Genomic DNA, 27,265 nt, shown 5'->3' with positions numbered 1-27,265 from the left:
CTGTTGCACCATGTCCTGCTTGTTCATCCCTGGCCGATGGCTGGTTGGCCACTGTACAAAAAGAGTGCTGGACTAGATTGGACGCTTGGTCTGATCCAGCATGGGACTTCTTATGTTCTGATGTTCTTAATATACACCTGCTTACAACTCTTTCCCTCGTTCATATGCTTCAAAGGCAAGGCCCTACATATGCCAGTCTACCCCCTACCCCGTGAAGATTCCTCCTCTCTCAACTGTCACAACCAGCAGCTATTACAGCAGGCTGTACAAAGAGAGATGAAAAGGGAAGCAGGGCCATTCCACCCGCCCTACTGAACGCCTTCATTTTTTCTTCTCCCCTTCCAATCTCTTTTTCCTTGCATGTCTTTTTAGATAGTCAACCTGACGCACGGGGGTCTTCTTTTTATTGATTGCATGAAAGCCGCTCTGGAAAAAGTAGTTTAAATAAATAAAACGTTCCCCACCACCACCACCCCCACAAGCGACACTTCACCTTTGCCCCCTTCCTTTGCTCCGCCCACGGTATTCCGCCCACCCACCCCGGAGCCTGACTATATCTCATCAGTAGGGTTCAAGATGTCCTTCTCTCCCTCCCTCCCTCCAGCTACCGGTCTTCACTCACCAAACGCAAAGAAACAAACGACTTTAACGGCTCTCCGCAACCGCCACTAAGGACACGTGCGCGCTCGCGACCTAACAAACCTGAGGAATCACCAACGGTGGGTAGGCTCAGGGCCAAAACCACACGCGCATGCAAACCCTACAGTGTCATCACGGGAGCGTCGCAAGAGGAAATGAAGCTGGTTTGCCCGTCATTTCCGGAAGGTTCAAATCGAGACCGGAAAAGACGGTTGGGGTGGGGGGGGGGGGAGAACGTGCTAAACAAAACCTCAAGGTCTGTAGTATGAATCAGGGCAAGTCCATTGCAAGAAAGAGAAGGGGGGAGGGACACGTCTAGAGAGAGGCGTGCCAGCTAGGTACAAAGGGTGTTCAGCGCGTGTATTTAGTTTCAAATGTTATTAAACCCGTTTATGTGAGCAGGCGAATGGCTTTGGGATCGAGTCAATTATTGGGGGAGATTGTCCACCGAAGGCTTCTTGGCGGGGTTTTCGGTTTCCTCCTCTTCCTGGGAGAGTGTAGCGATCTGTTTGTAGGCGGAGAACAGGGATGGATTGCTCAGGCCTGGCTGTAGTGCTTGCCATTGCCCCCTCCATGCATAGACTCCCCTGGTTAGTTAGAGGCTCGCACGGGCTTCAGACTTCGCTCACGCCTCCCCCCCCCCCCCGCGGCGGAAGTGAGATTTGCATCTGCAGACTCCCGGATTTTAGCAGAACTAGGATCGTACAACAGGTGTTCATGCTATTTCTACTCAGCCCTTATTCCCTGTGCTCAGAATTACGTGGTTGAGTTTTTAAACGTTCAGAACTGGAACGTGTCTGCATGCAAGTCATTGGAGCAACAGGCTTCCGCGTGCAATTGAGGGGTGGATTGGGGCTGAGGAAGCGTTTGGGACGGCAGCTTAGGGCGCCATCCACCCATACTGACTGGGGAGTTCTGGAAGTTGTAGGGCTTTTGTCTGTCTAAATATGCATAGGATTGTACACTTAAATAGATTGGTTTTGAGGGCAGGCCTATGCATGTTTAGACAAAAATAGGTCCTACAACTCCCAGCATTCACCCTACTGGTCGGAGAATATTGGCAGTTATAGAATTTATTTCTGCCTAATCAGGTATCGGCTTGCACCCTTAGGTAGCTTGACTGTACCTCTGACTCCTGAAATATTAACAGTGGACTAAACTGAGGGATTATCATTAGCCACTCTTAACCACAGCTCTCCTAGCTTTCAATATGGGGACAATGTTTTGTCTTTTGTAAAGCCACTTTTGAAATGTTTAAAAGTGTGTCTTTAAGGTGCCTAAGGATTTTGGGTGCTTCTTGATGAGGCCTTTATCACACCCATCACCCTACCTCATCATGTTGCAAGTGGAAGACATTGTCTGGGGGTGGTCCAGGCAATGATATCTTCTCCAGTGTTTTCCCACTTCCAGGGGAAAAAATCAAATACGGAGGAAAAGACAATAGTTGCACAATGACTTTTGATTGGAAGTTCTAGGAGCCCTTGGAGGTACCTTCAGTTATAAAAATTCAAAAACACATTTTCTCATGAAATCAAACCTGAGCTAGAAGGAGTATGTCTTTGTCTTTGCTACTGCCTCTTATTTCTCAGTGGACGCACTGCTTGCTAGTCAGGGAATACATTTAGTCTTGGATTTTCTCATTATTTTCTAAGAGCAGCTCTCCTGCCCAGAGTTGGGAGGGCTTGAAATGACCCCAGAAGTTATGCTTCTAGACAATAGCCTCTACATTGTTGTCAAGTCTACTTCATTCTCAGTAGATTTACTACAATATATGCTGATTGCATGAAAAATATTCTGATGTGACAAATACACTAATATTTGGCTTCTTGCATCCCTACAATAGAGCAGTAAGTAACTTCTGTACAAATTGCTCCTTAGTGGCTGCTCCAATGCTCTGCAACTCCCTTCCCAGGGAGGCTAGTCTGGCTCCCTGTATGCTACACTTTCAGAGGCAGGCAAAAAGTTTTTTGTTCTGGCAGGCTTTTGGAACTACTCTAGTACTGTGTTAATGTATTGGATTCCCCCCCCCCCTTTAAGTTGTTACTGTTCCTAAAAAAATTAACATGTTTTTAATTTTACTGCAGGTTTAATTCTATTTTACTTTTTGTAAATTTATGTTTTAATTGTACATGTTTTAATCTTGTAAACAGCCTTGAGTCCCAGTACTGGGAAAAAGGCAAGATATAAATAAATATAATCATCATCAAGAGACTTAATGGAGTAAAAGCAGGGAGAGAGCCAAGTATCTGTTGGCTGGAAATGTTAAGTATGGTCTGCAATTGGCAGGATAGTCTGCTCATCCCTGTTTGCCAGAATAAGGGCAAAATCCTTCGATAGAAAAAGTCATACAACTCCCAGCATTCCTGAGCTAGCATGGTTGGAAGACTTTTTTTTTCTATCCTATACTTAGGATTAAACCCTTAGTCTTCTTTACTGTCTTGTTTTTGCCTGCAGATCCCAGGGAAATATTTTCAGAGGCTTTCCTGGTGGTCTACTAACTCATTCCAAGCCTGAGATTGGTCAGTCTCCTCCCGAGTAGGAGGAGCTTAATGAGGCGTAAGGAGAGACAGTAATTCTCTCAGTCAGAGCCTGGCTTGCTGCTTATCTCTTCCTTGAGTTCTCTTAAACTCCATGCTTTTTCGTGCTGGGTGGAGGTGGAGGTGGGGGTAAGGAAGAAAAGCAAATATTATGGTGCAAAGAAAAGGAAAGCAGGAGTACCATCAGCCCTCTTGAGAAGCCATCTTCATCAGGCTTTCCCTCTGCCTTTCACATATTACTTCTAGCCGCTGCACAGTAGAGATGTGTAGTACAGTCTACTCAGAAGAAAGTCCCACTGTGTTCAATGGGGACTACTCTCAAATAAATAGTCTTACAGTGAAATGCTATCTGGAGTTTGAGTATAAAACTGGAATAACTCCCCTTTAAGAATATATTCAGCTACTCTGTGAAATGACAGCACATAGGGAGTGGATATGCTATTACAAATATAGTTGATTAACATTCAGGCAAAATCAAGCCAGCTAAGGGACCTTTGAAGCATGAAGGAAAAGGGGACAGTACCATCTATACATAGCATAGGCTGCAAGGATCAGCAAATATTGTAAGTTTCATCCACTACCCTGCCAGAACTGATAAAGTAGTTATAGAAGAACTTGTCATTAATCTTAGTGTAATCCTTATGTTAAAGTTTGTGGAAATAATTTCTTCTGCGGAACATAAGTTTGCTGGTTTTTTCATAAAGAAGGGCTTTTAGAAGAAATGCAAGTTTCACCATCTCTGTATTCAGAAACTTCTGCTTTTACACTACAGTAAAGGGAGAGACTATATTTTACAGTCTCAGTGTTCAGAACCTACTACAATTTTCAGAACCATAGCTCAAATTGAAATTGTTGTTTCTTGGACAGGTGTTATCAACACATTGTGTTTAAGCATCTAAAGGTGAGGGATTATGTTCAGAGTCAAAGCCTTCTGCTTTGCACAGTCTCTTCACTTGGCTGCAGCTCGGGTGAAACTGGCTAATAGGAATTGGTCTAACTGGGCAAAGAAAAATATTGCTTGTGTGCAGAGCTACAGAACTGGCCAAAAGGCCACAGGCAGAACAGCGCTCAGTGCTTGCCAGGCCAAGGTGAGTACCAGAAAAAAATAAACTGTCTTGCAAAAATCTTCCTGTGTTAAGTGTTCGATGCAGTTCATAATAATACATATATTATTATATGTTAATAATGTTACAAATACCCCACCCTTCTAATAAAAGCAGCCTTGTGGCCAAACTACTTTTAAATTAATGTTCACAGCTGAGATATGCAAAGCAGCATATCCTGTCTTATAATGGATAAAACAAGCTTTTGTTTTTCTGGAAAAAGGAAAGCATATTAAACATACAGGTTTTAATCCTGTGGGCACTTCTATGGCTTGTTGCAGCGAATTTCTTTATATAGAAGCTCACACGCTCAGAGCTGGAATTGCTGATAAAGGGATAATCAATCAACATGAAGCATTCCCAAGTATTAGCCAGGAGCTCAAGAGGGACTGAAGCTCAGTGGTAAAGCTCATGGTTTGTGTGCAGAAGGTCCCCGGTTCAAATCCTGGTGTCTCCAAGTAGGAAAAAAATCCTGAAGAGCCATTGCCAGTCAGTGTTGACAATACTGGGCAAGATAGACAAATAATCTGACTCCACTTCCTAAGGCAGTTCCCTTCTGTAAGTCAGGGGTAAGGAACCTATTTTGGCCTGAGGGCCATATTTGCCCTGGGGCAGGGCCACAGCCCAAAGTGGTTGAGTCCATAGCCACCCCCCACTGCCCACCCTCTCTCACGCATACATGCACAACACACACACTCCATACCCAGACCTACCACTCACACATACATACCGGGCAGCGGAGGGAGGAGATCACGGAGGGGAGGTTCAAACCTCCTTTCACCATGCTTTCCCCTAACCCCACCCCCTACCCCAGTGAACCAGCTCTCCAGGCACTTTCCTGACAGAAAAGCCGAGCAAAGTGAGTGAGCCACCACCTCAAGGCACCAGGAATGCCTTGAAGTAGCAGTTTGGTTGAGACTTGGGAACCATCCCTTCAAGATGCTTCAAGTACCTTGCCACTATGGATCCTAACAGAGGCATCTCCCCACTCCCTTGGAGGTGTTTCGGGAGGGACCATGTGGGCTGGATTGGGGGAGGAGGCTAAATTCAGCTTGTAGGGAGGCTCCCCATCCCTTTATATGTGATGGATAAAACTTAACTATTACAATAGTTTTCTTTATACATGTTGCCCTTGGGTAATCTTATTCAATCTCATGGCCTCCAATATCATCTGTATGCCGATGATACACAATTATATCTTTCATCTCCGGATCTTTCTCCTGATGTTCACGATCGTATCTCGGCATGTCTTTCAGATATCTCAGCTTGGTTGCTTCATCGTCGTTTGAAACTTAATATGGCAAAGACTGAATTGCTTGTTTTTCCTCCTAAACCTTCTCCTCGTCTCCCATTCTCTCGTACTGTCAATAATGTTACGCTTACTCCAGTCAAGGAAGCTCGTAGTCTTGGCTTTATATTTGATTCCTCGCTCTCCTTTATTCTTCATATCGAGTCAGTAGCTAAATCCTGTCGTTTTTTCCTGTATAATATTGCCAGGATTCGATCATTTTTGTCTGTCTCTTCTGCCAAGACTCTTGTTCATGCATTGGTTATTTCTCGGTTGGATTACTGCAACCTTCTTCTCACTGGCCTTCCTTCTTCTCACATCAGTCCGTTGGTTTCTGTTCCCCACTCTGCTGTTAAGATCATCTTCTTGGCTCGCCACTCTGACCATGTTACTCCACTTCTGAAATCTCTTCATTGGCTTCCAATTCAGAATCCAATATAAACTTCTCCTGTTGACCTACAAAGCTTTTCACTGTCTAGCTCCTTCCTATCTCTCCTCTCTCATCTCACACTATTGCCCCACTCGTGCTCTTTGCTCCTCTGATGCCATGTTTCTCACCTGCCCAAGGGTCTCTACTTCCCTTGCTCGGCTTCGTCCATTTTCTTCTGCTGCCCCTTATGCCTGGAACGCTCTTCCAGAACATTTGAGAACTACAAGTTCAATCGCAGCTTTTAAAGCTCAGCTAAAAACTTTTCTTTTTCCTAAAGCTTTTAAAACTTGATTTTGTTCTGACTTTATACTGCTAGTTTTACCCTACCCTGTGCCTGTTTGGTGCATTCTCTTCCCCTCCTTATTGTTTTATTATGATTTTATTAGAATGTAAGCCTATGCGGCAGGGTCTTGCTATTTACTGTTTTACTCTGTACAGCACCATGTACATTGATGGTGCTATATAAAATAATAATAATAATAATAATAATAATAATAATAATAATAGTGTCTTATTGCTTTACTTCTACCAAGAGTAGGTGCATGATCACATATAAAAATCAGATTCTGTTGCAAGGGTCTGTTTTTAAAAGTCAGTTAAATCCTCCTTTGTCAAAGGTTTTTGCTTTAGTGTAAATACAGAAAAACTCAGCAGACTAATGGTACAATCCTATGCATGTTTAGATAGAAAAAGGTCTTATTACTCCCAGCATTTCCCGACGAGCCGGGCTAAGCTGGGGAGTGCTGGGAGTTGAAGGACTTTTTCTGTCTAAATATGCATGAGGTTACACCCTAAGAGACTATACTTTACATCCCTACATATTTACCAACAGGCTTTATAGAAACCTTCCAAGCAGCTCTCTTAACACTTCATTTATGTTTTCATTTAAATATTTCTCATCATCCTCTCTTTCAGATCATGGAAGAAAAAGAGCTGCCCAGTGTTTTGATCTTTGAAATAGGAGGTGCATTTGGTGTCCTGGAAAGCCATGTGGAGTTCCTCAAGAAACATTTTGATGTTATCACCATGAAGGAGTTTCACAACAGCAAGGAAGAACTGCGGGAAAAGATCAAGGCAATTTTTGTATTTGAGTGCAGACCCCTCATTGACCAACAGCTTCTTGAAAGCCTGCCCAGGTTAAAGGTGGTCGGAAACTCAGGGGTAGGAGTGAATCATTTGGATTTGAAACTGATTTCTAGCTTTGGAGTAAAAGTAACCAACACTCCACATGCTGTCTCTGACTCCACAGCAGACATTGGCATGGCCTTAATGCTGGCATCTGCCAGAAGACTAGTGGAAGGTAAAGTGATTTTCTCTTGCAGTTCCAAAATGTAGCAAATCCTCAGTTATTTCAAGCCTTAGTTGTCTGAATTCACCCCATCACCACTCCCACTTCCACCCTACCATTTGAACCCTATGACAGTAACACTCTTATGTATCCATAATGTTTTATTTATTTATTTTTTTATTTTATTTTATTACATTTATTACATTGTTACCCCATAGCTGAAGCTCTCTGGGTGGTTTACAGAAGTTAAAAACAGTGAACATTAAAAACAGGTATACAAAATTGAAAACCATCAAGAACATAAAACCAACAATATCCTTTTTAAAACAACTATTCTGTGGTCAAGTAAGGGCAAACAAACTCAGCATATGCTGTTAACTGCCTGGGAAAAGAGAAAAGTCTTGACCTGGTGCCCAAAAGATAACAATGTTGGCGCCAGGCAAGCCTCATTGGGGAGATCATTCCATAATTGGGGGGCCACCACCGAAAAGGCCCTCCCCCTTGTTGCCGTCCTCCAAGCTTCCCTCGGAGTAGGCACTCGGAGGAGGACCTTAGATGTTGAGCGCAGTGTACTGGTAGGTTCATGTCGGGAGAGGCGTTCCATCAGGTATTGTGGTCCCAAGCCATGTAAGGCTTTATAGATTAAAACCAGCACCTTGAATTGGGCTCGGAAACATATAGGCAGCCCATGCAAGCGGGCCAGAATAGGTCTTATATGTTTGAACCTTCTAGTTCCAGTTGTCAATCTGGCTGCTGCAGTTTGGGGCATATTTGAGTTGAGTGAGATTCATGCAGAACCTAATTTGCATTTTTCTGTGCGAATTATGAGACTACCCTTTCTTTAATCATCCCTTTAGGCAGCTGTAGTCAGCAGATCATGTCCTATTCAGATTACCCCCTCTCTACAAGAAGTTAGGATATTGGACATTATTAGGAGTCAGGCCATCTGCCAGAAAAAGTCAGGAGGTTGCTTCTACTGTTTTGGAAGGGTTGTAAGCCTTTTTTTCCAGCTCATATTTGGTTGATGTGATTTTGTGAGTTGTGTCTGTGCTCTGCTTTTATTGATTTGATTTTGATTTGCACAGAGATGGGGAAAAGGAGGTGTTCTTTGGAGCAGGGAGGGGAGGAGACTGCGTACATGGGGCTACAATCTATCCCCTTCCTTCCCTCCTCCTCCCCGAAGCCTCTGCTAGACAGGCAAAACCACCTGTAGAGCTTGAGGTGCACGGCACCTCTAGCTCTGCATTGGATACCCATAAGCCTCTGAGACCAGATGCTTGCGAGTAACCAAGATGCATCCCATATGATTGCACCCTTAACCATGTTTCATTTGTAAACATTCAAATGACTGCTTTAAGTACAACATGTCTTTAAAGACGAAAGCCCAAAACTTCACCTACATTTTGGAGAATTGACATGGCTCATTTTTTTATGAGCAAGAAGAGTTTGGCAACTTATATTTATTCATCTTTGTGAAGAGCCATTTTTCTCCATTTTGAGCTGCATGTTAGGTTTATTTTTCTTTGAAAGTTATGTAGTCTACCTCTCCAGCAATGAAACAGAAATCTGCTGCTTCTGTTTAAAATAGCAAATTCTATGAACAGGCTATCATACTATTGACATTGACTTAAGACTAGCACAAATATATAATGGAAGGTCCAAGCTTTTATCATTTAGTAAACCCTATGTTTAGATGAACTCAAATTTAAACATATTTCCTAAGCCCAGCTCCAGAACTGTGAATGGGACCACAGGGTTTCTCTTTTGTGGCTGCTTCTAGCACTGACTGTTGTTGCATGGCAGGGAGCTCCCTTTATCCTCTAGTGCAGCCTTCCCCAACCTGGTACCCTCCAGATGTGTTAGACTACAACTCCTACCATTCCCCAGTTGTAGTCCAACACATTTGGAGGGACTAGGGAATTAGAAGCCCATGTTTGATTGGTCGGTAGCTTCATTTTTACGAGTCTGTAAGTATAGCTTTAGCATGTTTATGATGACATTTAATTTTAACAAAGTTATTTTTTAAGTCAGAGAGAAAGTTAATGTTTTATTTAGGATGTTTCTTTAAAAAAATAATAAAAAGATTTAAATTTTAAAAATCCAATTTAATTTTTTAAAATCTAATTTAATTTTTAATCCAATTTTTTAAATTTTCTTATATAATCATTGAATTTTATCCACTCTGATCAGATGTATCAGCGATTAAAGCTGCTACTTACTGCATGAAATGTGTACATACTGTCACTGAGCTATGGCCCATATTTTTATGTGCTCACAGTATGACTTCAAAGTAGAAATATATGTAATGGGACAAATTCTAAACTGAAGAGAAGTTGTTTTCAGCTTTTCAACAAATATTCTAAATAATATAGACATCCTTTCTGATATCCCCATTTCTCACTCACTGTTGTGTGGCTTCTGTTTCTGTGTATTAGGTTGTTGTATTGCAACATCTCCAGCTACCACACATTTTGCTGTTGACTGGCTAGGAGTAGAAGTCACTCGGGCCACTCTTGGCATCATTGGGATGGGCAGCATTGGATATAAAGTGGCCAAGAGGGCAAAAGCATTTGACATGAACATTCTCTATCACAACAGGAACCGTAGGTAAATGTGTGTTGAGAGTATATGTTATAGTCATATACTTTCTATTAGTTCTTTAATATATTGACCTGGTTTGCACAACATGGAGCAACTCATTGTGTGTGTCTTTAGCCCATAATGAACTGCAACACCTGTGGCGCCACTTTGCATATCCAACCCCTGCCCAGGAGTTGTTGCGGCGTGCAAACCCAATGAGTGTGGATTATGCAAGGGTTAAACAACCCAAATAATGGTCTGTTCTAGGGTAACCCTCACATAACCTATAGTCACCAAGTTCTCATGACATGAAAACACCTTAGAAAGTGTTGGATATGCAAAATGGCTCCCACCCACACCGCAGCCTCATCATGGGCTATATGAGCTATCATGTCCTGCAAACCAGCCCATTATGTATTGGGATTTATATTTAAAACTCAGAAATACCTACTTGAAATTACAGATCTCTGTGCCATACTACAATGTGCCAATCTGCATATGATCATGGAAGGCCAAAACACTTTTTTAAAAAGACATCCATTGTAAAAACTTTGAACTTATTCTCATGTCCATCTTCAAGATGGAAAAGTCACTGTAACATGATTTTTTCTGTGAGTATTTGCAAACAGAAGTGGCAAGCTAGTGATTTTTAAGGACGTGGTAATTTTCTGTCTTACTACGTTGGCAGGAACATAGTAAGGCACACACACAACCACCCTCCAAAATTAAAATGTAAATCAGGATTTCTCAGACTTTGTCATTACCCTCTCATTGTTAAGCACTGTTTGAGACATACAGACCCAGTGTAAAAATACAAAAGGTGAAGAGCTGAATATGTGTATTCTTTCTTTTTTAAAAAGAACCCCAATCTGTTTAGGGTTTTCTGTTATTTCTGGAAAAGGTGCTCCTAAAGCTTTCAGAGTGTTGCTATCAGCCATTGTCTTACAGCAGTGCCCTTTGGCTGCCATTTTTGGAATGCTAGAGAGCTTGTAGCACCATGCAAGGATCAGCACATGTGTGCACATATACATTGCATTGAATTGGAAGGGGTGCAGTGGACTGGAATGCCACCTTGCTTAAAATATGGATAACCACAGGAAAGAATCCACTAGGAGTAAACATCTCGCCTATCAAGTATTTTTGCATCTCCCAAGCAACTCCAGCACTGAGAGCCACAAGTGTAAGTGATTACTCCCATATTTATTCCTTCCAGAAAAGAGGAAGAAGAACAAGCAGTTTGTGCCATTTATTGTAAAAACATGGAAGACTTGCTGCAGCGGTCTGACTTTGTGATGCTGGTTGTGAATCTGACATCTGAGACACAAAAACTCATTGGGAAAAGGGAGCTAGAGCTGATGAAACCCTCTGCTACTCTTATCAACATATGTAGAGGTATGAAATGCAGCTACCCAAATGTAAAGTTTTGGTATTCTGATAGTGGGTGTTTTAAAAAAACATTTTTTTAATCCCCACACAACACATTCCTGTTTAGCATAAATTCCAATGCATTAATAAAATAAAGCATTAGGCCAACTGCATATTCATAGATCGGGTTCGGCTGTCACGATAATGCATGATGGGTTAAATAAGCCACAATGGCTTATTTAATCCATCATGGGTTATCGTGTCGTCTGTTGGGAGTTTCTTAACTCACAATGCCTCTGATATTCCACAGTCTGCAAAGTGGGTTGTTTAACCTATCATGGGTTATCATGCTGTGTGGCAATCATAGTGGTCACCTACAAAGTCACCTGGTAAGAGCAGTCAGAACTGCTGCCACTACTCTCCTCCAACTGGAAGATCTCTTGTTTCCATGATCTGCCTAGCAACTGATTGTACTTGTACCCTAAGCCTAACTCTTTCACTGGCAGTGCGCTCTGCAGCCTCCCCAGTTGTCATATACCTTCCCTGTTGGGTAGCAGCAGCTGTGCAGGGTTGTCATTTTGCCTTGTGTGCATCCTTCATGTCAAGAATCAAGCTGGATCCTCTGGAAACCAAAAATATGGTGTGGAAAGCTGTGCAGGGAGATGCCCACAACTCACCGTTCATCCACAGGCCACTGTTTTCTTATAGCTATGTCCTGAAATCAACATATGCAGTATTTAGTCCTCTCATAACTTAATAAATTGCACACAGTAAAAAAAAAAAAGCACCTCATGATGCATCTGATAACAAAGAGTAAGCTGTATTAGATATTGTAGTTATATTGCTTTGCAGATTAGATTTTTTTTTTTTAAAAAAAACAGCCAGTAAGATACAATGCCACAGTCCACTAGCCACTTGCTATGGAACAGCTTTGTGAACTTTAACTGGGCTACTGCAAAGTAAATAAATTAAGGATTGCAGCCTTTCTGCAAAGTTCGTTTTTGAACCATAAAAACACGTGTTTGGTGAGATTGTGTAGAAAGGCCTTCAGTTACTAAAAAGTGTTCTATGGCTACAATCCTAAATTTGGAGTAAATCCTACTGAACATAGTGCCATTTACTTCCAAGTGAACATGTGTAGAACTGGGCTGACTGGTTTGTAATGGATATCTGTGCCTTCTTTGGGGCTTATTTGTCTTGATGTCGAATTTTTCTCTGCATTAGGTTCAGTAGTTGATCAAGATGCCTTGGTAGAAGCACTGCAAAATGGGGTTATTAGGGCTGCAGCTTTGGATGTGACGTACCCTGAACCATTGCCGAGGTAAAATAATACAAAACCTTCTGTCATGAATTAATCAAATCAATGAAATCAATAAGGTATCATTTCTTTGGGCCAAACAACCACATTAGGCATAGATTACGTCCATTTGCTGCCTCCCCTGTTTTCCCAGTGTCTCTTTCCTGAGTCAGCATGAATACCTGTAATTTTACAATGTCTGCATTGTCTCCTATAAGGGACATACATTGTCATTGGTTTTCTTCCTGGATTCCTGCTAATTATGATCAGGTTTTTTTTTAATTGTCTAGAGAAATATATGTGCATATTAGACATAGATGTGCCATCTATATATCTGGGTCAGTCATTTGCAGTTTCTTCTGGCTGACTGGAGTCCAAGGATTTACTATTAAAACAAGCTAGAAGTTCACAAGTCATCATGGGGAACCAGGAGATAAATGATAGGGAAACACACTCACTGAGTTCCGTAGTACAATAACACAATAGCATTCAGATCTCAGGCAGCCATCCTCAGCCATTTGTCCTTTACCCCTATTGTAGGTTTCAAATCTTGTCCTTTCTTATAATCCTTACTTCTTCTGCCCTTGCCACCATTTCTTTCTTTAGAACCACACCCATACACACTCCATCCTTATTCAAAAAATACCTTTATTAGGCCAACTCAAAAGGTCCTAAAAAGCCTGCAGTCTTTTCAAGATCTCCAGGCCTTGTCATCAAATGTTACAAAGGTGGTTTTGTGTGGTTTAGAGAATACTGAATTTTAGCCATTTCAACAACGAGATTCCACACTGGAAGAAGATAATTCGATCCCACCAGGTGAAATTTCTGAGGGCTCATCTCCTCTAATAAATAAAACTACCTAATTTGGCTTCTATTGACTTTTTTTAAAAAAAAATCTAATTCAACATTTAAAATTATCTCCAGCTTTGCTGATAGGAAAACTGCCTAGTTTCTCTCTACTCCTGTTTCCCACCTATCAAGAAACCTGTGTGTGAAATAGTTCCAGGCAATTTTATAAAAAGGGATTTCATTACTGTTTGTTTCTTCACCCCCAACAGACCTAGGGGCACTACCTTCCTGGAAGGACTGCCATGGAACTGGCTCAAAAGAGGAGCATCCTTTCACTGGCCCTGGTATTTGCAGGGCTCAAGGGGTGTCAGAGAATGATAGCACCCCTCCCAGCATCACCACTCAGGAAAGTGAGAAGGCCATGGCATTGAAAAAACTGAAATGTCTTAATTGGTCCCATCCTTCTGCTCCAGACTCACAAAGATCACTCCCAGAAACAGAGGCAGTAGCATGTCTGGACAGAAGCCTAGAGCCAGAGGTGCAGTGTCTTTTTGGCAGCACATCAAGTAGTCCTGATCCACACCTTTGAGGAAAAAGCATCCTCTGGATCCAGGACCTAATTGCCTGATGAAAAGATCTGGAGAGCTTGAAAGCTTGCAGATTTTTGTGACCTTTGAGATAGTTTAATGTGTTGCCCTAATAAGGATTTTCGATTTTTTTTTCTTATGACCCAATATGATTACCTTTGCTTTTTGTGTGTCTCTTTAATGGTGTGGATCCAATTGCAGTTCCTGTTTGCCACCTACTGTCACATGGAAAAATGTGTAAGCGATAGTGTAATGGAAGTCAACATTCCATTTTTATAACTGGAAGACTTTAACAATGCAATTTTATGATCTGTGTTGCCTTCCAGTTGATCGAACTGTGTCAAGTGGCCTCTAATTATTCTATCCTGACTTTCCCACAGAGATCACTTGCTGTTGCAATTGAAGAACGTCATCATAACTCCTCATATTGGAACTGCTACCGTGCAAGCCCTGCGTATGATGACAGAAGAAGCAGTAGAAAACATACTGACTGTTCTCGCTGACCTTCCCGCTCCTAGTGAAGTGATCCCCAAATGATTTAATGGAGAATATGAATAATCAATGACCGATCAGCTAAAGGACATTAACCTCTAAGTAACAATGCAATATGCCATCACTGTTTTCATATAAGTACTTTCATATTATGACTATTTTCTGTAATTATAATATTAATTAAAAGAAATAACGTTTGCTCCAAGGGTTCCTAGCACCATGGGCTGGTTTTGGATTTCTTCAGCCCTTTATCTTTTCTTTTTAAGTATTTTTATTGTTTTTTTCAAATTCAGCAACACATTAGGGGTACCAATCCTATCGGCTGTGCCCTTGATGATCATAAGCCCCTGAACCCAGAGGCTTATGAGCATCCTTTTCGGGGTGGGAGGAGTGGAGGAGGCAATCGTCACCTCCCTGTCCTCCCACCCTGCATTTTTTGCTAGATGGGCTTTTTTGCCCTTGTAGCTGTGGCACTTGGGAGGGGGAGGGAAGGAGTCTGGGGAGGCCTTAGGAAACATCCCCTTCTCGAAGATTGAGTTCCCAACCTCAGAGAGTAGCTGGCGTGGTTCTTTCCACGCTGGCTGGGAGGGGGATGGAGCTCCAGTTCCCCCCTTCAAGGTCAGAGTGCTGTTTCCAACCTCGAATTGGGGAATTCAAAATAGTTCATGGCCCCTCAAACACTGTCTAGCAGCATAGGGTTGCTCCCCCCATAACTTAACAATGTGAAATATTAGTAAGAACATACAGCTTTATCTTGATCATTGTTACATACAGTTGTGTTGCTTGTCTGATCTCTTATCTCTATCAGCTTGTACTCTGTTAACCCAATAAATCTTTCCATAAAAGAACATGTGACTGTGGTGGCTGATAGAGAGGAACCAGTACCTCATGCAATTTGGAAGCTGTACTTCTAATAACGCAGCCCAAAAAAGCATCTGCTTTTTTTGCAGCCACATCACACCGTTGGCTCATATTCAGCCTATGATCTACAACAATTCCAAGATCTTTCTTACTTGCAGTATTGCTAGCCAAGTATCCCCCATCTTGTAACTGTGCATTTGGTTTCTTTTTCCTAGGTGTAGAACTTGGCATTTATCCCTATTAAATTTCATTCTGTTGTTTTCAGTTCAGCGCTCCAGTCTATCAAGATCACTTTGAAGTTTGCTTCTATCTTCCAGGGTATTAGCGATCCCACCCAATTTTGTATAGTCTGCAAATTTGATAAGCATTCGTTGCACCTCCTTGTCCAAATCATTAACAAAAATATTGAAGAGCACTGGGCCCAGGACTGAGCCCTGTGGTACCCCACTCGTTACCCCCCCCAGTTTGAGAAGTTACCATTGATAAGCACTCTTTGAGTCCGATTCTGTAGCCAAGTGTGGATTCACATAATAGCTGTTCCATCTAGCCCACTTTTAGTTAGTTTGTTAATCAAAATGTCATGGGGCACATTGTCAAAAGCTTTGCTGAAGTCAAGATGTATTATGACTAATGTAGCATTCCCACAGACCACAAAGGAGGTTGCTGTTGTTGTTTATTCGTTCAGTCGTTTCCGACCCTTCGTGACTTCATGGACAAAGGACAAAGGAGGTTACCCGATCAAAAAATGAGATCAGATTAGTCTGACAGGTTTTGTTCTTCATCAAGCTCTCAAATGTCTTATGTGAAGCAAAAAGTTGTAGCCTGTAATGATACAATATTTTAAAATAGTAACCTGATGTTTTCAAATATAACCTGGTTTGCTAACATATTTTACAGACAACTTGAAAGCAAATGCAGCAGTACTGCAAACTATTGTGCTACTTTGGAATTAAAGATTTTTCTTTCACCTGCTCTTCACTATGTTTGCACAATTCTGAGTAATTTGTTAATATAGAAGCTATCTAGACAATTTCATTAAGGTTAAAATCCATTAAAGATATTATCATCCAATAAAGAAACAATGTAGTTTATTTGCAGTACATTGTGGGTGGGGTGGGGGTGGGTGGGTGGGAGTTAAAGGATCCGATCCAGCTAAATTCTTCTTTGGTTTACTAGTAGGGAATTAAGCATATACCTCTCTCCTATTAAAATCAGACTATTAAATATGCTTAAAGATGGCTGGATTAAGCCAATTCTTGGCAAGTGAATAGGCTTAAAAAGTAACTTGACAGATTCCAATGTTCAAAGTTCAACGTTAAGCATTGCATGTTATTTCATGAGATCCCATTCATCAACAGACCTTCTGCTCAGTTGGTAAACTTGTGTTAATTTTCAAAGTTTTCTTTTGCCTTGGAATAGTCACTTTACTGATAATCAATAGGAACGGTAGTAGACTTGAGGTTATGAGTACTATTATATAAGACTCGACAGTTTTAAGGTCCGGGCTTTGTGAAGTTTATATTTTAAAAGACGGATTCAGATGAAAGGCTTTCATTTCTTTGATAAGTTTGTGTTCTACTAAATTCTGTACGTCTGTTCTGCTTTTTGCTTTTTTGGCTGATCACAATAAAGAAAAAAAATACTGGGCAGTATATTGTTGTCTTGTAATATTTGTTGTAATATTTGTTGTCTTGTAATATTTGGCACTAGAGCAGACTATATTTGGCACTATTTGCCCACTATATTTTGTCGTGTCGTTCGCTAACAATTTTGAATATTTTGGGGGAAACTAATCTGTCTTTCTTTTGCAGATCATGGAAGAACTGGAGCTGCCTGTGCTGTTAGTAAATGAAATAGGTGGAGTCCTTGGTATCTTAGAAGCACATCTGCCATTTCTGAAGAAACACTTTCGCCTTATAACCATGAAGGAATTCCTTGAAAACAAAGGATATTTTAGTGCCAAGGTCAAAGCTATTTATCTCTGGTGGCATAAACCAGTCATTGACAGAGAGCTTTTGAAGAGCCTGCCTAACTTAAAAGTGATTGCAAATTCAGGAGTGGGTATGGATCACCTGGATTTGAAAATGATCTCTGGATTTGGAGTGAGGATGGCCAATGCTCCCCATGCTGTTCTCAGCAGCACTGCAGACGCTGGCATGGCCCTGCTGCTGACAGCTGCTAGAAGGCTAGTTGAAGGTAACATTTACCCTGCTGTGGAAATTCTGTCCTATTGCTACACTTGCTGCACTTTAACAAGTGGTGGGAATTTGGAGGCGTGCAACACTTCCCTGGGTTCGGTTTTCTTTGGGAAGAGGTCACAGGAAGCTTGTTGTCTTGTAATATTTGAGCTCACTTACAGATATGTAGGTTGCACATAGGTGGAGGCACACAGCAGAGACTCCAACAGAGAGTCACATCCACTGCTGCACACGAGATACAGAGGCTGTTTCCTAAGAAAGCTCTTCATTTTGAAGCATCCAAAAATGCAGCTCTCTGGGTCTCACACAAAACTGCAATCTCACCCTTTATTATTCCCTTTCCCAGACATATACACACACCTACATTCCATCATCCTTGACTGGGGTCTGCCCCCTCCCTCTCCCCACTTCTCTAATTGCTTTTTCCTATTTAGAACACCCCCAAGTGGTCCTGTATCAGGGAGCAACCATCTAACAATTAGGCCCCATTGAGACCAATCACCTGAATATCCCAGGCTATTAACACTCTTTTATTAAGTCCAAGACCCTGGTCAGGTATTGCCTTTAGGCAGGGAAACCTTTATTGCCCTGAGGATTGCATGTGGTGCCAGATGGTAGGTTGAGGACCATGTATGTGCACAGACAGACAGACAAACACACTCTTCCCACCTCAGTGTGCAGGGATGGGAAGCTTTAAACCTCCCCTCTCTGCTGAGTTGGGATCGCTTAAGGGTGGGGAAGTTGATGCTTCTCCCACTCACCGCTGATCTCCTTTGAGGTAGTTATTTTCCCACTGCCATTAGTGGCCACTAGTAGAGCAAGTCTGAGTATTTTTACCCTTTTGATAAGGAAGAAATCCTGCCCGACTAAGAGTAATCTTGATTCTTCAGGTTAATTGGACATGATCTATCTGCATTCAGATGCAACAGTAAGCCGAATCTTTTGGTTTATCATGAACGAGAATCACGGCTTTCTGTCCGTTCACTCCCGCAGCGTGGCTTTTCCTGCCAGCAGGAGCAGCTAAAGTAACCAGGAACTGAAAGCTTACTGTGTTGTCTTAACTAAAGCTCCTTGTTTATTGCTCCCCAATAAGCCACGAATCATAAATCAAGAACAGACCCTGGTTTATAATTCTGGCTTGTAAGGGGTGCATCAAGCCAGGAGTCTGGTTCTGATGACACAGTAAGCCTTCGATTCCTGTTTAGCTGCTGCAACTGGCAGGAGGAGCCAAGCAGAACTGAACATGCTGTGTGCACCATCATGGAGCTCATTCATGATAAGTCAGGATTCTCTGGAATTTTGGCTTTATGTTGTAAGCTAACGCAGTCACTGCTTTACAGTCTCTGCCAAAATTAACGGAATTGTTCTGATTTCTCTCTAGGATTCTATTTTTATTTGTTAATATCTCTTTTTCTCTGTTCCCAATCTCTTAATTGCTTAGGTTGTCAGATTGCTGTTTCCCCTGACACTGAATATTTCCCTAGTAACCGGTTAGGAGATGAAGTCACTGGGGCTACTCTGGGTATCATTGGAATGGGCAACATTGGATACAAAATTGCTCAGCGAGCCAAAGCTTTTGAGATGAAAATCCTTTATCACAACAGGAACAGGAGGTAAAAACCCACATCTTGATTCCATACAAAATAGAATATATGTTATCACTGAAATGATTTTTATTCCCCAATTTTCCTTTCTCTTTGAAAGTGTGTGTAACAGGATCTTCAGAAGTGAAAACCCCAGCTGGGATGCTTCCAGACAGAGTCCTAGCACAAACAATTAGAAGGCGTTGTACACCTCTTCCATCTTTTTCCAAAATGGATTTTCCGCTAAAAAAAAAAGAAGAAGAAGGTGGGAAAAAATGTTAGGGTTATGAATAGAAAATGACAACATCTGGACTTGCTGAATAAGGCAAACGAATGGCACAATAAAAAAAAACCTTAGGAAGAACCATGCTCTTTTTCTAATCCCGGTTTAGTGTGGTGAAGAAAGGATATAATAGCTGATTGCACTTGGTAGAGCTCAGCTAACCGCTGTGAAAAGTAAAGTTCCTAAATAATTATTAGGGCCATTTCACACTACCAAACTGCAATTTTTAATGAAGATGACACCACTTTGATGGCTGAAAGTGAGGTGGAGCTGAGGAGCCTTATGATGAAGGTGAAAGAAGAAAGTGCAAAAGCTGGGTTAAACCTCAAAAAAACCAAGATTATGGCAACTAGCTTGATTGATAACTGGCAAATAGAGGGAGAAAACGTGGAGGCAGTGACAGACTTTGTATTTCTGGGCGCAAAGATTACTGCAGACGCTGACTGCAGCCAGGAAATCAGAAGACGTTTACTTCTTGGGAGGAGAGCAATGACAAATCTTGATAAAATAGTTAAGAGCAGAGACACCACACTGACAACAAAAGTCCACATAGTTAAAGCAATGGTATTCCCCGTAGTAACATATGGCTGCGAGAGCTGGACCATAAGGAAGGCTGAGCGAAGGAAGATAGATGCTTTTGAACTGTGGTGTTGGAGGAAAATTCTGTGAGTGCCGTGGACTGCAAGAAGATCAAACCAGTCCATACTCCAGGAAATAAAGCCAGACTGCTCACTTGAGGGAATGGTAGTAAAGGCAAAACTGAAGTACTTTGGCCACATAATGAGAAGACAGGATACCCTGGAGAAGAGGCTGATGCTAGGGAAAGTGGAAGGCAAAAGGAAGAGGGGCCGACCAAGGGCAAGATGGATGGATGATATTCTGGAGGTGACAGACTTGACCTTGGGGGAGCTGGGGGTGGCGACAGTCGACAGAAAGCTCTGGCGTGGGCTGGTCCATGAAGTCACGAAGAGTCGGAAGCGACTGAACGAATAAACAACAACAAACTTATCTCTGAGAAAGTGAGCCAAGCACATGTTGATGTTTGTTCCATTCACCCAAATTCTTTTTCCGTATGTGATGTACTTAAGCCAACCTTCCGATTCCCCTGTTTTGGATTAAGAAATAGCACAGTTTTTAAGGCTGATCCTGATTTAAGTGATTTTCTAACATTGCTTTTGTTTGCAGTTTCACCTTCATGGTGATTTTCTAAGCAATGTTTTTGTCAAGGCAAAAACTAGACATTTAAAAATGCATCACTGTTAATGAAATCAACTGCGTGTACAGCTTTCTTCTTAGTAACTTCTAGTAGAACTTATATTCAGTCCTGGCATCATTATGCTGTTTCCCCACCTCCAATCAGAACATTAGTATCTTTTACTTTGATTTGTATTATTTAGCTGCTTAGATATAGTAAAATAACTTAAACAGTTCTTAATTTATTTCTTTGCTAGCCAGCTAAGTCAGAGGTATCTACATTAGTATGAACAGAATAGATTGAAATATGCTTGTGATCTGTTGTTCAGTTTTGAACTTGGCAGTACAGAATATTCTAAGTGTTCTTGCTTTTAAGAATACAGTTCCTTTTAACTAAGAATATAATCAGAATAAAAGTAAACATTAATTTCTTTTAGATTTCTTTAGTAAAACAGAGAAGGTTGTAGAGATGTTAGGACCAGAAAGAGGGGGTTAAATCTCTGTTGGTTGGATTTTACAAAGTGGGAAGGTATGACTAAAGGATGATCACTAAAGCAGGGGTGAGGAACATAAAGCCCAGGGGTCAAGTCTAGTCCACATGGCCCCCAATCTGGCTCTCTGGAGTTCCACAGATGGCCACAGGCCCTTCATCTGGCTCACCCCATTCAAAAAGGTTGAGATGCCTCTCCTAAGGCTTAGTTATTGGCAAAAAGTTAAAATATGGTGGTATTTTGGTCCAACCCCATTTGCTTTTGTTCCCACCAATCATTGGGATGCTCCCACAAAATCTTCTCCCAGCAGAATTCATCCCTTGGGCTGAGAGAGTCCCCCACCCCACATTAAATGATGATATGGTTAGTCAGTTGATCTCTTAGCCACTCACCAAGCTGTAATTCATTTTCCCAGAGACTGACATTTACCAAAGATTTCATTCTGATTGTTTGAGTAAGTCTTTAGAAGATGATGGTTCCCCATTGGTTAGAGGAGAAGCCGGATGTCATTTCTTCCAGGAAGCAACGGAAAGAGTTCTCGAACTGGTGTGCCTAGACTGTAACCATTATTCATGAAACTGTAATTTTTCTGTATATTAGCAGTTGTTGAACAGGACAACATTGTTATTTTTCTAACAGGAAAGAAGATGAGGAACTGGCTGTGGGTGCCTCCTATTGTGGTAACATAGAAGACTTGCTTCAGCAGTCTGACTTTGTGATGCTGGTTGTAAATCTGACACCTCAAACATACAAACTAATTGGGAAAAAGGAGCTGGAGCTGATGAAACCCACAGCTACTCTCATAAATATTTCTAGAGGTAGATCATAAATAGCTACTTTAAATAATTATTCACTTATTGAAAAGTCCCTTAGGTAGCCTTTCAGAGAACAGTAACAGGTTTATCAATGCAATATACTTTGCATAAAGACAGGAATATGTTTGAATTTACATATTTATATTTACAGTTATGGTGTAACCATAGATTAAAACTTGAGGGGAAATCTTTATGTTGTGTTCATGTCAGATGTGCTTTGTTTTGGAAATAGCTTTTATATAATAACTTTATCTCATTAATAGGCTATGAATGAACATTTAATGTTAGGATAGTTAGTCTTCATTGTATAGGCCTCATTGATTGGAAGGAGAATGGTACTGAAGCCACAGAGGAATACAAGTATTCTGGAAGTTTGTATGTCCTAAAACAGTATCCGCACACAACTCTAACTTAAATATTAAGATATGAACAACTTGAGCTGAACTATGACCATTTTTGTCATAGTGCTTTCTCATTGTTTTTGTTATAATTTTTTTTAAATCTGTAAATGTCTTAAAATACACCCTGCGATTTCTATGCAGGGGCAGTTGTAGATCAAGAAATGCTTCTGAAAGCTCTTCAAACTGGTGTTATTAAGGGCGTAGCCATGGATGTCACTTATCCTGAACCACTGCCCAGGTAAACAGCTGTTTATATAAAAATATTTAAATGACTATGAGCATACTGTGGAATTTGCAGAAAAGCAGTGTAGTGAATAAGAGCTAAAATTCAGGCTGAAAGCTTTCATGTTCTTTCATTCTGTTGTAATTAACATTTCACTTGCCACAGTAGTTGCATGGCCTTTATCACAAATTCCAGACTGAAAGCAAGAGGCAATAGAATGCTAGTTTGTGTACATGTGAAGTAAATGTTAAAAGTAAGGGCTGAAAGCTCTTTTCCATAGTTTACAAAGCAATCCTGTGGTTCTACTACAATCAGAGAGATGAGCCAGGTTTCACCACTCTGTGCTCCAGAATGGCAGTGTTTATCTTGGGAAGTCCTTCTCAGGAAAGAACTCCTCAGTACTAGAGATATGCTGCCTTTCTTTAGCGCTGAGTAATGAAGCCCCACTTTTATCTCCAGTCAGCCATTGGAGATAAGAGCTGAGTGTTGTCACTCAATGCTAGAGAGAAGTTGCCTTTTTCTATTGCTGGGAGAAGGGGTGGGGCCTCGAAAGGAACCTCTGTGAGCAAGATTCAGCCCTTAGACCATAAGTTCTCTGCTCCACAGCACCAGTGTAATATGGATGTAAACTTATGCACCTTTTGCCAACAGACAGGGACAGACAGGAAAGGAAGGAGTGTCATTGTACTCTCAAGCAGCCAATTCCATTGCTCAGTGGGTAGGGCCATACTTTCCATGTTCCCCCACCCTTTTAAGGAGCAGGACTTGTGGTTCACTGTGTCTCAGACAGTTGTTAAAATCTTCCACACAAGTACATATTGATTTCTTTGTGAAGCGAACAACCATTTTTCAAAAGAGAGGGCCACAATGACAAGGAAGAAGTGACATTTCAACAGCAAGTTCATAGTACACAGCATGAGGTGATGCCTAGTAGTTTAGTGAGAAGGAACATTGCCCTGGGAGTTAGGGGTTTAAATCATATGGGTCTTCCATTGACCACTATGTTAATGTTTTTATTTACACCATCTGCTTTGCCCTCCAAGTTTTTGGAGGGGAGATTCCAGGGAATACCATTCCAAGACCGCCTATGCCCCTGTAATAACGGGGATGTTGAAATGGTGAGGCATGTACTTTTATACTGTTCTTTTTATCGGGATCTTAGGAATGATCTTATTCTACCTATTTTATATAAATACCCGGGTAGAACTGCAAAATTTTATATTTCCTTATTACTCTCTGATAAGATTCCCTATATTACCAATAAAGTAGCTAAATTTTGTGCAATTGCAATAACATGCCGTACCTTTTTAGCCCCTGAGTGTACTCTGTGATTTTAGATGGATTTGTTGATATAATTGTTTTGAACTCTGACTCTCTAGATGTTGGTAGTTTTAATGTGTTAACATATTTTGTATAGAATGTTTGTTAAATGTACTGTTGGTATTGGTCAATGACCGTAATAAAATATATTCATACACCATCTGCTCTGCAATTGTAAGGTAGTGTAATGGGTATTGCCAGTGTCTAAGTAAGCATAGGATTCTGACTAAAGCTCTCTCCACCGTTACGACACAACCTTTGCCCATTTTGCTCTTCCTGCTGGCAGGAATAAGGACTGCCAAGTCATATAATCAACTAAAATCCTTTAAATGGCCCTAAGTACTTTTTTTCTTTCATTTATTTTAATGTCTATGGTGAGTATAAACCTACTTTTGGTTGGGTTTTTGTTCTTTCAGTGTTCAAATTTCAGAGCCTAAGGAACATCCTGCAGCTATAACTCAGAGTTCCACAGGTCAACCCTTTTCTGCTGCTACCAGTAATCTCAACATATTTTAAAACTTCCTAGTATTTTGATACAACAGTGCCGCTACTGCTTATCTTAATCCTGCTTTTTTATTCTATTGTTTCAGAGATCATCCATTATTACAGTTAAAAAATGTTCTCATAACTCCTCATCTTGGTTGCAGAACAACCAAAGCCTCCTATATGATAACAGAGGAAGCAGTAGGAAATATATTGGCTGCTCTTCGTGGTCTCCCAATGCCTAGTGAAGTGTTTCCTGACTAAACATACTGAAAACTATTGCAAGCAACAATAGAAAATTATTGTACAATTTTCTCTTAATGGAATAAAGATGTTAATTGTTATAGACGTACACATTCATACTTAATTTCATGTGAACATAGATCAGTCATCATTCTGGATGGAAAATCCAAAACAACATAGTAGTAGTTTCTTTATATTGCTAATTCCTTAACTTAGCAGGTTCTTTGCTACAGTTCCACAATTAAATGTCAATCAGTGCTTGTTAGCTAATATTAATTACTGTTCTGATTGGGTTTTTTTCTTTTTTTAATATAATAAATTTGCTTCAAAGTTTGCAAATTTGACTTCATTATAAGTTGTGACCAAACTGATGCTTTATACCAGGAATTGTCAACATATAGAGCTGTTTTCTTTCATGTATCATAAATATCCTGAAAATATGGCTGACTTGCCATTTCAAAGTTACTTTCTTTTGGAAGGTTAAAAAATAAATATATTATCTCCATAGTTTTTAAACTCAGAGAATTGGAGAAAGTATTTAAGAGTTTCATTGCAATTCTAAAACAGATTTGTGAAGTGCCTCCTCAAACCCACTTTTTCTGTGAAACCTTGGGCACAACTTGTAATTTCCATGCCTTCCCTGACCTGGTGCCCTCCGGACGTGTTGAACACTCTGGCTGGGGAAGATGAGAGTTGTAGTCCACATCTGGAGGGTACCTTGATTAATTGCTCAGCTGTACATCGCTTCCCTGGCAGAACAATCCGTTACTTCAATATGCCAGGGAGAAAAATATACCAGCACTATGCCAACGTGACACCTCCTTATCCTATATTTGATGAGCTCAATCCAGCTGTCTAAACATTGTCTTTGCCCCACAGTGGCTGCAAATTGGCGCTGCATCACTTATATGGCACAGCCACCAATTTGCAGCCACCGCAGGGCAAATAGATGAAGAGGCACAGCAGAAAAGTCGGGACTTACCTTGAGAGGTTGCTATGGCTCTCCTGCCATCTGACTGCGCTCTGGCATCATGATGGGGGTGTTCCCAGGCAGAAGGTGACCTCTCATTGGCGAGGGGCAGGCCCGGCGAGCCGAATGGCCGCCAGAAAGCCCTTCTCCGTGAGCCCCTGCCAAAGGAAGTGAGGCAGGTGGCTACTAGAAGGAGGGCTTTCTCCGCTGTGGCACCCCGGTTGTGGAATGAGCTCCCCAGAGAGGTCCGCCTGGCGCCTACACTACTGCTTTCGTCACCAGCTGAAGACCTTTTTATTCTCAATATTTTAACACTTAATTTTAACTTAAATTTAAATCTTACTGTTTTAACTCTGTATTTTAATCTTATATCAATTTTGCTGCGTGGTTTTATCCTTGTTGTGCTTTTTATACTGTATTTTGTAATTGTGCTTTTAACCTGTTGGTTGTTTTATTGTGGTTTTAATTTTTGTGAACCGCCCAGAGAGCTTCGGCTATTGGGCAGTATAAAAATGTAATAAAAAAATAAATAAATAAAGCCGGCGCTGCCTCTTCCAGACTGCCTTCGTCAAGATTACTTGCCACCACCCTACAGCAGTGATACCATGGGGTTTCGCAGCAGAGCAGCACCAATGTGATGCCGTGAAGGCAGGCTCCAAACTAGAGGAAGAAACACATTGCTACAAAAAACACAATAGAGGGTCAGTAACAATAATCACACAGCCCAATGACCATGGATAAAATCCAATGTAAGTCCTACTTAGAGTAGACCCATGGAAATTACTCTTACTTGAGAGTCATGACTGACTAAACCCCACTCATTTTGATGGAGCTACTCTAAGTAGGATTTTATACCATCAGGGCTCACCAATCATGGTCAATGTGATGATACTACAGTAACGGAGATGATGTGGCGAAGTTATGCAGATACCCCCATGACATCTGGGCACGTGAGCCAATCTATTCGTGGTGACCTGAGGATACCCCCATTATGTCTTCTCACACACCACTTGCAAGATAAAATGATGCCACAGCACATTCCACTGAGGCAAGCAAGAGCCATAGGCATCCTCTCACACAGAAGTTCAATTGGACACACTGGTTACAAGTACTGGTTTAGGACACACCACCCAAAGGGAAAGAAGGAGAGGCCATATAACAGAGCACCCAAATGGTTCCCATGGGAGGAAGCCTGCAGAGATCTTGCACAGCATTCCTTGGTACCAGGGTTTGAGAGTCACTAAGGGAAGAAAAGACTTTTGGCAAGCAGAGAAAGCAGAGGTTTGTGATAGGTAACAGGGGAAGCTACAGCCACTTGTGGTCAACAGCAACCTCCACTGCGCAGAGCATGGGGTTTGGAAATTGAAGATGTGAGTTTGGAGATCACAGTGTCCATTCATAATTCATAATCTTCTTAACTTAGAATCCTACAAAATAATCTTAGGGTATGTTGAGTCTTAAATTAATACAGTCAAACCAGTTGATAAACTCTGGGCCCTAGCCCCAGAAACAAATTATTGCATGCAATTTGCATAAGCTGTTTGATATGTATATACGCAAATTTAGAGTTACCAGAATTTAAATTTTCCAAAGGTAAACCAATTGAAATTTTCCAAAGACAAACCTGTTGGTAAACTCTGGGCCCTAGTCCCAGAAACAAATTATTGCATACAATTTGCATAAGCTGATTGATGCGTATAAATGCAAATTTAGAGTTACCAGAATTTAAATTTTCCAAAGACAAACCAATTTCCCAAATTATTCATTTTGCACCCCAAAACATTTCTTAAAATCTATTCAATTTC

The 27,265-nt window shown here is 41.2% G+C and overlaps 3 protein-coding genes across 11 annotated transcripts in view; 2 read left to right on the top strand and 1 right to left on the bottom strand.

Moving 5' to 3' along the window:
- TXNL4A (thioredoxin like 4A) overlaps positions 1–782 on the bottom strand; it is a 246,335-nt gene extending 245,553 nt beyond the window's left edge. For 2 of the 3 annotated variants that reach the window (XM_063130489.1, XM_063130487.1), the window contains exon 1: positions 623–703. The gene's annotated coding sequence lies outside the window, so the exon portion shown is untranslated. Of the gene's footprint in view, positions 1–622 lie in introns of all 3 variants that reach the window. The other variant, XM_063130488.1, reaches the window with a different exon arrangement.
- LOC134401486 (probable 2-ketogluconate reductase) lies at positions 642–16,307 on the top strand. 7 transcript variants are annotated; one of them, XM_063130478.1, is made up of 7 exons: positions 649–719; positions 4,044–4,264; positions 6,913–7,297; positions 9,721–9,892; positions 11,079–11,257; positions 12,455–12,551; positions 14,284–16,307. In XM_063130478.1, the coding sequence occupies exons 2-7, from the start codon at positions 4,088–4,090 to the stop codon at positions 14,438–14,440; spliced, it is 1,167 nt and encodes a 388-aa protein (XP_062986548.1). In that variant the 5' UTR covers positions 649–719; positions 4,044–4,087; the 3' UTR covers positions 14,441–16,307. The 7 variants fall into 7 exon arrangements, with proteins under 7 accessions (XP_062986550.1, XP_062986548.1, XP_062986552.1 ...); XM_063130479.1 differs by lacking the exon at positions 649–719 and adding an exon at positions 881–895; XM_063130477.1 differs by lacking the exon at positions 649–719 and adding an exon at positions 1,290–1,350.
- Positions 16,308–16,403: 96 nt separating this feature from the next.
- Positions 16,404–25,863, top strand: LOC134401081 (probable 2-ketogluconate reductase). Its single transcript, XM_063129797.1, has 6 exons — positions 16,404–16,630; positions 17,068–17,452; positions 18,896–19,067; positions 21,645–21,823; positions 22,363–22,459; positions 24,355–25,863. Exons 1-6 carry the CDS (start codon positions 16,583–16,585, stop codon positions 24,509–24,511), a joined length of 1,038 nt encoding a protein of 345 aa, XP_062985867.1. The 5' UTR covers positions 16,404–16,582; the 3' UTR covers positions 24,512–25,863.
- The last annotated feature ends 1,402 nt before the right edge of the window (positions 25,864–27,265 follow it).

The sequence above is a fragment of the Elgaria multicarinata genome, chromosome 7 (genome assembly GCF_023053635.1).
Source record: "Elgaria multicarinata webbii isolate HBS135686 ecotype San Diego chromosome 7, rElgMul1.1.pri, whole genome shotgun sequence".
Classification (NCBI taxonomy): Eukaryota; Metazoa; Chordata; class Lepidosauria; order Squamata; family Anguidae; genus Elgaria; species Elgaria multicarinata.
The sequence above is the reverse complement of the archived record's forward strand: the minus strand, read 5'-3'. Positions and strand labels throughout refer to the sequence as shown.

Bases quoted from the DNA above. Each gene is read 5' to 3' on its own strand.
- LOC134401081 (XM_063129797.1), top strand. From the start codon at position 16,583: ATGTTATTTCATGAGATCCCATTCATCAACAGACCTTCTGCTCAGTTG. The intron at 16,631-17,067 runs GTAAACTTGTGT...TTTCTTTTGCAG, and splicing joins ACAGACCTTCTGCTCAGTTG to ATCATGGAAGAACTGGAGCT. The intron at 17,453-18,895 runs GTAACATTTACC...TTAATTGCTTAG, and splicing joins TGCTAGAAGGCTAGTTGAAG to GTTGTCAGATTGCTGTTTCC.
- LOC134401486 (XM_063130478.1), top strand. From the start codon at position 4,088: ATGTTCAGAGTCAAAGCCTTCTGCTTTGCACAGTCTCTTCACTTGGCT. The intron at 4,265-6,912 runs GTGAGTACCAGA...CCTCTCTTTCAG, and splicing joins TCAGTGCTTGCCAGGCCAAG to ATCATGGAAGAAAAAGAGCT. The intron at 12,552-14,283 runs GTAAAATAATAC...ACTTTCCCACAG, and splicing joins TACCCTGAACCATTGCCGAG to AGATCACTTGCTGTTGCAAT.